This window comes from Schistocerca nitens, chromosome 5 (assembly GCF_023898315.1).
Source record: "Schistocerca nitens isolate TAMUIC-IGC-003100 chromosome 5, iqSchNite1.1, whole genome shotgun sequence".
Lineage (NCBI taxonomy): Eukaryota > Metazoa > Arthropoda > Insecta > Orthoptera > Acrididae > Schistocerca > Schistocerca nitens.
Genome location: NC_064618.1, coordinates 361,371,483 through 361,384,447, shown reverse-complemented (window position 1 = coordinate 361,384,447; position 12,965 = coordinate 361,371,483). Strand labels below are relative to the sequence as shown.

The 12,965-nt window shown below is 37.7% G+C and overlaps 1 protein-coding gene across 1 annotated transcript in view; it reads left to right on the top strand.

Annotated features, from left to right (window-relative positions):
* LOC126260457 (2-amino-3-ketobutyrate coenzyme A ligase, mitochondrial-like) overlaps positions 1-12,717 on the top strand; it is a 181,414-nt gene extending 168,697 nt beyond the window's left edge. The window contains exon 8 of the mRNA XM_049957785.1: positions 12,436-12,717. Within this exon, the coding sequence (XP_049813742.1) occupies positions 12,436-12,593 (158 nt within the window). The 3' untranslated portion in view covers positions 12,594-12,717. The remainder of the gene's footprint in view (positions 1-12,435) is intronic.
* The last annotated feature ends 248 nt before the right edge of the window (positions 12,718-12,965 follow it).

The following is a 12,965-nucleotide window of genomic DNA, read 5'->3' as shown; positions in this document are numbered from 1 at the left end:
CAGTGTTGTTGACATTGCTATCCGCACTGAAAGAGATGGAGAATTACAGAGTATACTGAATGGAATGAACAATCCACTGAGTGCAGAATATGGACTGTGAGTAAACTAAGGAAAGACAAAAGTAATAGGGAGTAGCAGAAATAAACTTAGTAATAAACTTAACATCACAATTGGGGTCCATTAAGTAGACAAAATGAAAGAGTTCTGTTACTGTGAAAGCAAAATAATGTATGACAGATGAAGCAAGGAGGATATATAAAGCAGATTAGCATAGGCAATGAGGGTGTTACAGCAGAAAAAAACTGTTGGGGAAAGACAGAGAATGGAATACATCTGGCAAATAATTGAGTACGTAGAGTGAAAGAGCTACTCTGAGATAAAGAGGTTAACATGGGAGAGGAATTCATGATGGGCCACATCAAACTAGTCAGAAGACTAATGAAGGTTATGGTATATTGCACCATTCATGAAAAGCAAATAAGTTTGGATATGACAAGTGTAGAGAAGGAAATGAGTCTTGTCTTTCTTCATCTACATCTGTACCCCACAAACCACCATACACCGTATGGTTGAGAGTATGTATCAAAATTCAGGAACATACTGTGTCATTGTTGTCATATTACTACTACTACTACTACTACTACTACTACTACAATGTCTGCTACTTTTACAACTATCTGCCTACATTATTAATATTTGTACAATAATTATTAGCAATAATCACAGAACTGACTGTCTCTACTGTACTTAGGTAATCAATTCTGGCTATTAAAACATAATTTTAGTGTAAGATATCCATACCAATCACTGATTGCAGGGTGAATGTGTGCTATGCAGGACATGTTATAAAATCTACTTCTGACATTCATTTTTGCATAGTTATCATTCATTGTGCTTCTTTTTTGGATCTTTGCAGGAGAAATACCCTTCTGCTGCTGGCTTTTTGCCATATCTGATCTGGTGTGGACAATAAGTGTATGATCAACAGTACCACCCCCCCCCCCCCACACACACACACCAAAATTCCCTCTTTTCAAAATCCTATGGTATGCAAGTTATTGGTGTTACTGTTCACCAATAAATATTTGTGTGGTGCTCCCAAGCTTTCGGGATATTATTTTAGCAATATTGCTCATGATCTTCTTTATTGAGCCATATGACATTCCACAATGAGTCAGCATATTATGTCGTTCAGTGCTTTTCTACATCTGTTTTCATTTTTTGTATATAAACATGGAAATTATGTTACATTTTCCAAAAGGTGTCTAAACATTTGGATATAGTTTTTATTTGTGTATGTAGTTTTTCAGGATTCTGCTGATAACTATACTCTTTGGCACCACTTGTACAATTCTTTAAGAACACCTGTTGCTGTATATGTTACAGCATTCAACTTTATGAGAATTATGAAATAATCAGTTTATGTTACCAGATCTATGGCTGCTTTGTTGTATTGCATCTTTCCTAGGTATATGTCCAATATCAAACACATGAACACAGGACCACAGACAAAATCTCATCAACAGCCATTTCAAATCTTTTTGTTTAAGCATTTACCATGATCTGAGAATGTTGTATCTCTATCCTAGCAACTGTGTTTCATACTACTTCACAGTGACTGGTGGCAATCAACCCCCTCAGGCAGTCATACAACACTGACCACAAGAGTGTGTCAACTACTCCACTCTGTTATTATGACTGTCATGTATTTGTAGTGAGCATTTTTTCTATAAGTTAATACTTCATTTACAATACCTTCTGATGACTTCTATTTTCAAAAATCAAACTGTTGGGGACTGATTGTTATTGACTAACTGGCATTATATCAGAAAATTTGTCAGCAGATTGTGGAAGATGTACTACAAATTTTTATGTTGATTTGCAAGTTTGATTCAAGCTGTATCTGTTTTGCTGAATACAATTCACCCCACATATATGTGAATAATTAGAAATTTCTAGTGAAACAGACTGTGTTATTTAAATTTTTTCTATGACAAGGAATAGAAAAGCAAAGATATATGATCCAAAATGTGTTTACCTTTAATGACCTTTGGTAACTAGCGGTTTTCTGTCAAAAATCTCTCACAAAATTATATAAAAATTTGATTGTGTGCAGAAAAAGGAAAAGATGAGTGACAAGCACTTGATGTTAAGGAAATGAAACTGGTATTACCACAACAAGTTCAGAAATATCAAACACTTGTTTCCAAAGTTTCATTTTCAAAACCGTAATCACAAACCTGTTACTGTTATTTAATTCTAATATCAATTCGACGATGAATAATAAACAAAACTGAGGAAAATTACCACTCACCTCCAACTGATTGGGATACTGAGTATAGAAACGTGTAACAGCAAAACACATTGAATGAAGGAATGAATGAATGAATGAATGAATGAAATTTTATTGTCGTTTAGCTATTACAGCAATTGACAAAGTCAAGTTACATATATACAAGTTATACAGCATATATACCTGGGTTAAAGATCAATATGTGACATAGGTTTTACATAAAATACAATATTTAAAATGAAATAATATGAAAACATTGCATCATAACTGATTCAGTTAAAGAAATTATGCTGCACAATCCAAATCGGTACCACTATGATATTTTACTGTCGTAAAATTCCTGAAGTGAGTAGTATGGATTTGCAGCTAACCAACTGAACAATTTGTCTTTAAATAAATCAAATGGAGCTTCTACCCATTCTAGTGGTAAATTATTAAACATCTTCATACCCACCACTTCGTAGCTGTTCAATGACTTGGATAATCTGTAGTAAGGTATGTCACGATTGCTACTATTTCTGGTTCCATGATAGTGTACATCTCTTCTACACTGGTTTTCTGATAAGTTGCTCTTTATATGCAGTAGGGCAGTAAATATACATGTTTATAACAGTTAATATTTTTAAGTTGATAAACAGTGGTTTGCAATGGGCCAGTTTATCACTGTTTGTGATAATTCGAATTACTTTCTTCTGAAGTACCAAAATGTCCTGAAGGTGTGAGCTATTGCCTCATATTAAAAGCCCATAAGATATAATAATTTGAAAAAAAGCAAAGTAGGCTGATCTTACATAGGCCGCGGGTACATGGTTTATTAAATTCTTTAACAAATACACCACTCTAGACAGCCTTGCACTAATGTATTTAATATGTGGCTCCCAAGTCAATTTACTATCTATAACAATACCTAAGAACTTAACATTATTCTTGAAGTCTTCTACTGGCGGATCACTCAAACTAAATACAATCTTTTGAGTTTTACTCTCATTAAGCAGGAACCCATTAGCTCGGAACCAGACTGATGCCTGTGATATTGTGTCGTTTGCCACAGTTTGGAGGATATCAATGTCTGAGCTGATATTGAAAAAAGTGGTATCATCTGCATAGAGAATGGAGTGAGTATTTATGTAGGATGGTAGATCGTTTGTCATTAGGATAAATAGCAGAGGTCCTAATACTGAGCCTTGTGGCACACCGCACTTAACTTCAGCTAGCTGTGATCTCTGTTTACCAATACAAACAATTTGTCTACAGTTGCTGAGGAAAGATTCAAAAATGTTGTCAACTTCACTGTTTGTGATTCCGTAATAAACTAGTTTGTTGAGGAGTGAAATATGCTCCACAGAATCGAAGGCTTTGCTCAGATCACAAAAGGTAGCCTGAGCAAAATTTTTTCCTTCATAAGCATTAAGCACTTTTTTAATCAGGGAGTCAATGGCATGGACTGTGGATTTGCCCTTCCTAAAGCCAAATTGTACCGCAGTAATAATGTTTTGTATACTAGCTTTCAATCTTAATATTCTCTTTCCATTGTAACTATACAGTTTCACACATGACCATTAGGGGCATCCAAATGCATTCCCCCACAAACATGGTATTTCTAAATGAAGTTCATGTCAGTAACAGCTTAAGATCAGCAATGCTTTTCTGGCCTGACAGACTCCCTATTTGATTATAAGTAAAATTTGGAATTTTTTTATTATCATTGTCATCAGCTGCAGAACTCATTCAAGAAATTAATACATAGACTGAAATACAGAGCAACTCATTACAAATTAGTTTTACAGTGTCTTTCAAAATCTCTCTTACACAAATAAATGTTTGTTACTCTAAAAGAGCACACTATTTGCATGTGTCTGTTAGATAAACAGCTGAATTAACCTACAATAATGCCTCATCTACATTTACAATACTGGTATGACTCAGAATCCTAGAAAACCTTTGCTTTCAGTTGTAATAACCTACATTGAGCATAAGTACACCACATGAGTGAGATTTTATTATGTAAATAAAGGTGACATGAAACAGAACTCCTCACAAAAAGTGCCCTGATCTGATTCAGGTAACTTGGTGGTACTGTGTCAGTTGTTTGAAAAGTGAAATTCAACACCAAATTAGGACCTGCCAAAGTTAATTCTGTCCAACGAAATTTGTGACTAGACTGAGTATTTGTTGAGAGTGACAATGGAGCACATTGTTTTGGATAAATAGAATTCAGTGATCACTGAAACTGAATCTGGTTTTACATCTGACAACAGAAGCATTATTATTTCAATAAAGTGAAGGCTGTAAGCATATGGTTTAAATAACTTGCAACTTTTGATGTTTTATTCACAGAATAGTATATTTTGTCATTGTCCTACCAATGCCAATGGCGAGCCATCTTCTTGCGTCAACAGCAGTTTGGATGGTGTAATACATCTGGATGCCAGTGGACTCAGTAAATGGTATAATGAGGTGTGGAGCATAAGAAGCTTGTATGTCCACCAGCAGTTGTGAAGTAGTGTTTATAAACAATGGTGCATTCCGTGTTTATCAGTTATATGTTAGCATTATAATAACACCAGTGTGATGTGTAAACATGGTGTTCATTCAAAAGAGATTTTGAGTAAGACTTGTAAACCACATAAAATTATGTACACAACATTTAAGTGTGTGGAATTAGTTGTTATTACTTACTGCACAAAATACACATTTTAAAAGCAAACTTGTCTCAACTGGAGAAAGAGATAAAAGTTCATACCAAAGATAACACACACTACTGTTGATTGTTGGATCAGTTATTTCAGCAGTCCCCCACCACCATTCCCCTCAGTGTGCAGCACCAAGACTATAAGGAAATTGAAACCTTTTTTTGCTGACTGACTCTTGTGCAGATTGCTGGCTGTAATGTTGATGCAGCTAATGGCTGCAGTGATGATGTGGCTGCTGGCCGGTGGAGAGGGGTGATAACTTTGGGTGAGGTCTGCATCAGTGCTTCCTGGTGTGATGAGGCTTGCAGCATCAGAATGGTGCCTTGTAAATTTGAAAGTAGGACCTATGCTGGGCCGACTTGCTTGTCATGAGGCCTTTGTGGGTTTCCCATCTTGCAGTATCTCTGTGGTGTGGTTTCCTCATCATAACTCTAGAAAGGGGCCAGTGTACAGTGATTGGAATGTTGATCTGATGAGATCTGTGCTGAGCATAATGCGAGTGCAGTTGTTGACAGTTTCATGTTTACTGTGGTGCTAAGAAGGCAGCCATTGTATCTTGACTACATGGTCTCAGAGCTGTTGAATCAATTGTGGAAGTTCTACTGGGGATGACAATGGTTCAGAAGTGATATAATTTGCTGAAATCCACAACAGGTCCTCATACACCATTTCTGTTAACAGTGCTCTGATGTCCAACTTGTACACCATGCAAAGCCCTAGAAAGACAAAGGGAAGGGCCTCTATCCATTTATTGTAGTGGTACATGAGAGCCATCTTTAGGATATGGTGCCACCTTTCTACTATCACATTGCTGGCAGGATGATAGCTTGTCATATGATGATGCTGGAAGATGCACAACTTGGATGAGTATTGAAAGAAAATAGACTCAAATTGCTGGCCCTGATCTGTAGCAACATGGAGGGTACAACCAAATCATGTTATCGATGTGATGATGAAGGTTTTTGCTGTTGTCCCAGCAGACATGTCCATGGTGGATGTAACTTCTGATCACTAAGTACACTCTGCTATGAAAAGGTACCCGCAGCCATCTGAAGGTGGAAAGAGGCCTACAAGATTGATGTTGACAAGGATTAATGTTAATGAAGAGCTGAAGAACCTCCAAAGTGCCAAATATCAACATGTATGTGTCAGACCACTTTACATTGCTCACACTGAATACTCACACAAGTCCATGAACAAGCATCTTTTTTAATCAATGGCAGCACAAAATGGTCAGTCACTAACTTGATGGTTGCATTTGTTCTTGGATGTGACAGACTGTTAACAGTGTTGAAAGCAGCTTTGTAGGGTCTTGGTGAAATGTAGGTCCTTGGCTTCTGCCAGGCACAAGACATGCCATGGTGTCAACCTGGTGCTTGGCACCAGGGTTTGAGTGAGTCACAGTTCTATGTAAGGGTTGTCCCATAATCATTGTAGTTGTGGATATGGAATTTGAATGGTGGTGAGTTCTTTGTAATCCATGGTATTTGCCAAACCATAGATGCACAAAAAATTATCAGCAATGATATTTTTTGCTTCTTTCATGAGGTGCCCATATATCATAAATAGGCTGACAATCTGCATGTCTGAACTGCTGGAGGGAATGCTTGTCACTAGTGCTCTAGAAAACAGGAACTGTCAGTTTGTGATCAGTTTAAATTCTCAAAGGGCAAGCTGCAATTTGTGGTCAAAAATGTCTTAACAGCTTTGTACACTGCAAGCAGTTCTCTCTCATACACACTGCTGCTGCACTGGTTGCAACATTTTGGAAAAAAGTTAGTAGTTGCCATTGTTCATTAGTCTGTTGGTTTAGGGCTGCACACATTACTGTGTGGCTAGTGTCAACTATTGCCAGGGGTGCAGATGGCAATGGATGAGTGATAAATACTTCACTACTATTAAGGTTCAACTGAATATTGTGTAAAGTCTTTTTGATTTCTGGGATCCACTTTAGAGATCACTGGTCCATACTGTCACATACTGTGAGTCCTTCTGGTAGCAACATTTGTATTCATGCTGTTGCCAGGAAGTGGTGGCAATAAATATTAACCATTCCCAGGGAACATCTTAACTGTTGGTATTCTATCAGCTTTGGAAGGGCTTGTGGAGCTGCCATCTTCTCCAATAATGTACAAATGCTACATTTATTCCCTAGGAAGGTCAATTCTGCTTTGCTGATGATGCACTTTCTTCTTTCAGTAATGTGCTGTAATTATACAGTTGCTCACACGCTTCTCGCACATATTGTTCCCATAATCAGGTGTTTGATGAGAGAACTAGAATGTCATTGAGGTATAAAAAGCAAAATGGAAGTCCCTTCAGCACTATATCCACAAAATGCTGCCGTGTTGTGCAGCATTTTTGAGACCAAATGGTATAAATAAAAATTCAAACGGGCTGAAGGGCATGATACCATTGTCTTAAGGACATCTCATGGTACCACAGCTGTTTGATTGTTCATCTTGTGGTGGTCTATGATGCTGGAAACTTTTGAAGTGGTTAATGTGCAGGAAAAAATGTTGAATGTTCAATATAGGTTACCTGTTGCGACTGTCATGGCATCTGAAGCATGGTAATCATTGCTTGGCCATGAGTCATTGTTACTGGGTACAAGTTCTAAGGTGAAGACCATGGACTTTCAGAATGACAGATTATCCCAGCTTGGAATATTTATCCAATTATGGTCTTTTTCTATTAGGACACTGGGGCAATTCTATAAACATACTGCAAAGAGGCTGGCCAGGTGTGATACAAACAAGATCTACATCATTGTGCTTGCTGTGCTATTCTGTGCTGCTATCTGTAAATTTGTCATAAACTTCTCTAATATCCTAAAATGACTTGTGGGGATGAGCACTTTCTTTTAACAGCTTTTCTATTTCCATCTTAGATGCCTTCAAGTACTTCCTCTTGGAAAACAATCTGAATTTTAAATCTGGGTTTTCATCATACAGTTCCTGTTTTGTCATTTTCATACTTCTTTTTACAGCATTTAGAATAAATTGCAAAGTGCAGCAGTTATTACTTAACTGTAAATGGTCTTCTAGATCACATTCTGGAGGTTCAGCTTCACGAGCATGAGTAGCTTCTCTGTATTTTTCTGTAACATTTTGGATGAGGTGACAATAGTTTCTTTGTTCTTGCACATAACTAATGTCAGCTTTGGGTTGTTGTAGATGTTGTTATTGTCTGTTCTCTGTACCTTGCTGTAAAATGCCCATCTCAAGGTGGTGGCAAGGCCGACATCAGTAGTCAGACCTTTGTGATCATAGGTGGTGGCCGCTGAGTGCAGTTTTATTATTGGTGTGTGATTATCTTGCATCTGTGGCTTTTTGTTTAACTTGTGATGTGTCACACCTAATCCAGATCATGATTGTTCTTTGCATGGGCACCTGCTGATATTGTACTTTTCGATGTATGTTGACTAAAATGAATGTGATAGAAGCAAACATTAATTAAGTTGCCTTCAGGTTGTAGGTACATGGTTTGTAGCTGTTGGTCCATCCCATTGCTGCTGCTCCCAAATCTGTCTGGCCAAAGTCTCAAAGGTAACACACACGCACACACACACACACACACACACACACACACACACACACACACTACATTTCTTTGAACTGATTATTCCAACAAGGTCATCCAAGGCAGATATGCCAGCTGCATTACGACAGAAAATTTCCCTGCTGAATACATACCCTATTAGACATTATTTTCACACTAAAACCACACTTAAAATACATGCATATTCGTAAATTTATCCAGGCTGTATGGATCTGGTTGAAGTCAGAGACTGTGTTATAAATTTATCAAATAATTTTTACTATTTTAGTCACTTTCATTGCAACATATTTCAAACATTAATCCAGTTTACTCAAACAATTGCTCATATAAGACATATTTCTCACCTATTACAGTTTTAAAAAATTGTATGATATCTGAAAATTAATCTCCTCACAGAATGAGATTTTTCACTCTGCAGCAGTGTGTGCACTGATATGAAACTTCGTGGGAGATTAAAACTGTGTGCCAGACTAAAACTCAAACTCGACACCTTTGCGTTTCACGGGCAGGTGCTCTACCGACTGAGTTACCCAAGCATGGCTCACAACCTGTCCTCACAGCTTCAGTTCTGACATTACCTTGTCTCCTACCTTCCAAACTTCACAGAAGCTCTTCTGCAGATATAGGAGATGAGGTACTAGCAGAATTGAAGCTGTGAGGATGGGTCATGTATCATGGTTGGGTAGCTCAGTCGATAGAGCACTTGTCCTTGAAAGGCAAAGGTCCTGAGTTCGAGTTTCAGTCTGGGACACAGTTTTCATCTGAAGGACATTTCAGTCTCCTCACAGTTTTCCATTGTCAACTATTTAACTAATAAATGGTTTCACTATTGCAATGACCATTCATTGACTAGTTAGTCATAGGGTTATTCATCACTTGTGGTTGTTGTTGTTGTTGTCATGGTCTTCAATCCAGAGACTGGTTTGATGCAGCTCTCCAAGCTGCTCTATCCTATGCAAGTTTCTTCATCTCTGAGTAACTACTGCAACCTACATCCTTCTGAATCTGCTTAGTGTATTCATCTCTTGGTCTCCCTGTATGATTTTTACCTTCCACACTTCCCTCCAGAACTAAATTGGTGATCCCTTGATGCCTCAGAATTTGTCCTACCAACCAATCCTTTCTTCTAGTCAAGTTGTGCACAAATTCCTCTCTCTCCAGTTCTATTCAGTACCTCCTCATTAGTCATGTGATCTACCCACCTAATCTTCAGCATTCTCCTGTAGCACCACATATCAAAAGCTTCTATTCTCTTCTTGTCTAAACTATTTGTCATCCATGTTTCACTTCCATACATTGCTACACTCCATACAAATACTTTCAGAAAAGACTTCCTGACACTTAAATCTCTACTCAATGTTAACAAATTTCTCTTCTTCAGAAATGCTTTAATTGCCATTGCCAGTCTACATTTTATATTCGCTCTACTCTGACCATCATCAGTTATTTTGCTCCCCAAATAGCAAAACTCATCTATTACTTTATGTGTCTCATTTCCTAATCTAATTCCCTCAGCTTCACCTGATTTGACTACACTCCATTATACTTGTTTTGCTTTTGTTGATGTTCATCTTATATCCTCCTTTCAAGACACTGTCCATTCCATTCAGCTGCTCTTCCAGGTCCTTTGCTGTCTCAGACAGAATTACAATGTCATCAGCAAACCTCAAAGTTTTTATTTCTTCTCCATGGATTTTAATTCCTACTCAGAATTTTCCTTTTCTTTCCTTTACTGCTTGCTCAATATACAGATTGAATAATATCAGGGATAGGCTACAACCCTGTCTCACTCCCTTATCAATCACTGGTTCCCTTTCATGCCTCTCGTGTCATAACTGCCATCTGGTTTCTGTGCAAATTGTGAATAGCCTTTCGCTCTCTGTATTTTAACCCTGCCACCTTTAGAATTTGAAAGAGGCTATTCCAGTCAACATTGTCAAAAGCTTTCTCTAAGTCTACAAATGCTAGAAAAACAGGTTTACCTTTCCTTAATCTATCTTCTAAGATAAATCGTAGGATCAGTATTGCTTTGTGTGTTCCAACATTTCTACAGAATCCAGGCTGATCTTCCCCAAGGTCAGCTTCTACCAGTTTTTCTCAGCTTCTACCAGTTTTTCCATTCATCTGTAAAGAATTTGTGATAGTATCTTGCAGCTGTGACTTATTAAACTGATAGTTTGGTGATTTTCACAACTGTCAACACCTGCTTTCTTTGGGATTGGAATCACTATATTCTTCTCGAAATCTGCCTGTATTTTGCCTGTCTCATACATGCCAGATGGTAGAGTTTTGTTATGGCTGGCTCTCTCAAGGCTATAAGTAGTTCTTATGGAAATGTTGTCTACTCTTGAGGCCTTGTTTTGACTTAGGTCTTTCAGTGCTCTGTCAAATTCTTCACGCAGTATCATATTTCCAATTTCATCTTCATGTATGTCCTCTTCTGTTTCCATAATATTTCCTTCAAATGCAGAGCCACATGTGAAAGCACCCACGTGATCTACCAACTGACCTGCCTACACTGTGATGCATTCTATGTGGGAATGACCAGCAACAAACTGTCCATTCACATGAATGGACACAGGCAGACAGTGTTTGTTGGTAATGAGGATCACCCTGTGGCTAAACATGCCTTGGTGCACGGCCAGCACATCTTGGCGCAGTGTTACACCGTCCGGGTTATCTGGATACTTCCCTCTAACACCAACCTATCCGAGCTCCGGAGATGGGAACTTGCTCTTCAATATATCCTCTCTTCTCGTTATCCACCAGGCCTCAATCTCCGCTAATTTCAAGTTGCCGCCACTCATACCTCACCTGTCATTCAACAACATCTTTGCCTCTGCACTTCTGCCTCGACTGACATCTCTGCCCAAACTCTTTGTCTTTAAATATGTCTGCTTGTGAGATGTCTGCTTGTGTCTGTATATGTGTGGATGGATATGTGTGTGTGTGCGAGTGTATACCCGTCCTTTTTTCCCCCTAAGGTAAGTCTTTCCGCTCCCGGGATTGGAATGACTCCTTACCTTCTCCCTTAAAACCCACATCCTTTCGTCTTTCCCTCTCCTTCCCTCTTTCCTGATGAGGCAACAGTTTGTTGTGAAAGCTTGAATTTTGTGTGTATGTTTGTGTTCGTTTGTGTGTCTGTCGACCTGCCAGCACTTTCATTTGGTAAGTCACATCATCTTTGTTTTTAGATATATTTTTATTTTTACTTCTTTTAGTGAAAAAAATAGTTTCAGTGTTAATTAAACTCTCAGCCAGGAAGCCTGACATGCTGTTGTCCATGGCTAGACCTTTTACCCCAGGTGAACTTTGCCACTAAATGAGAAATAATCATGAGAAAGTACCAGTTCCAGTATCCCTATCAACTCTGAAATTACAAGAAGGACCAGGTTTTGCTTTTAATTGGGTTATGTGTGACAGTTTCTATTGTCTCACTGACAGCTACATTTGTTGATAAATTAACAATATCATCTTAGGCAAACCTAGCACATTTTGGGATTTTTACATCCTGTTGATAGCTCATTTGTGTTTTTTAACTGAATTTGTGGCTTCAAATGGGTTAAAGGTTTTGAGAACCATTCAGGAGTTCTGAAATTTTGTAAGCTGTTGTTTTCTTGGAGTTGATAATAGATCTGCTTGGAGCATCATGTTTGCACATATTTTGTTGTGTCCAAAATTTTATGCATTAAGTAAAAGCCACATTTGTGACTGAAAGATGCCCTTCTTTTCTTTATATTGTACAAATGTAAATAAGCCACAGCTAGAACAATAGCCACTGTGGATAAAATTAAAAACGACATTTCACTTGCTTTTCCTGTTTGTGTTGCCATATTGCATGCAACCAAAAATAACTCACAATCACTAATTAGATATTTTTTTCCATAGGTAAAGGAATTTTGGTGCCAGCTTTTACCCATCCTATAGTACCGAAAGATAAGCCAAGAATTCGTGTGCAGATAAGTGCAGAACACTGCGATGAAGACATTGACAAAGCTGTGTGTGCATTTACTGAAGTTGGCAAGAGTTTGAATGTAATAAAGTAATTAGTTTGAAGTAAATGGATAAAATTTAATTTAGGTCATCATTAGAAAAGTTTCAACCTTTTATTAATGTCTCTGTCAGCTGTGAAAATGTGCAGTAAATAGTGGTGTGAAATTTGAAATGAAAGATATAGTTATTATGTTATTCCAAGTTCTTAAAAATAGCCATATTTATTGACTACAATTGGAGTGTTTAAAACAGAATATTTCTTATGTTGATTATTAAGCTTTGTGAAGGACATGCCTTCATACGAAGTGCAAATATTTGGTAAGTTTTCTAAACTGACAGTTCAAACTACAACAGATTTTTAAAAAATTTAGGTATTGTTGATTCTCCCAGCAAATGAATAGACAGAACAACGAGTCTGTCAAATT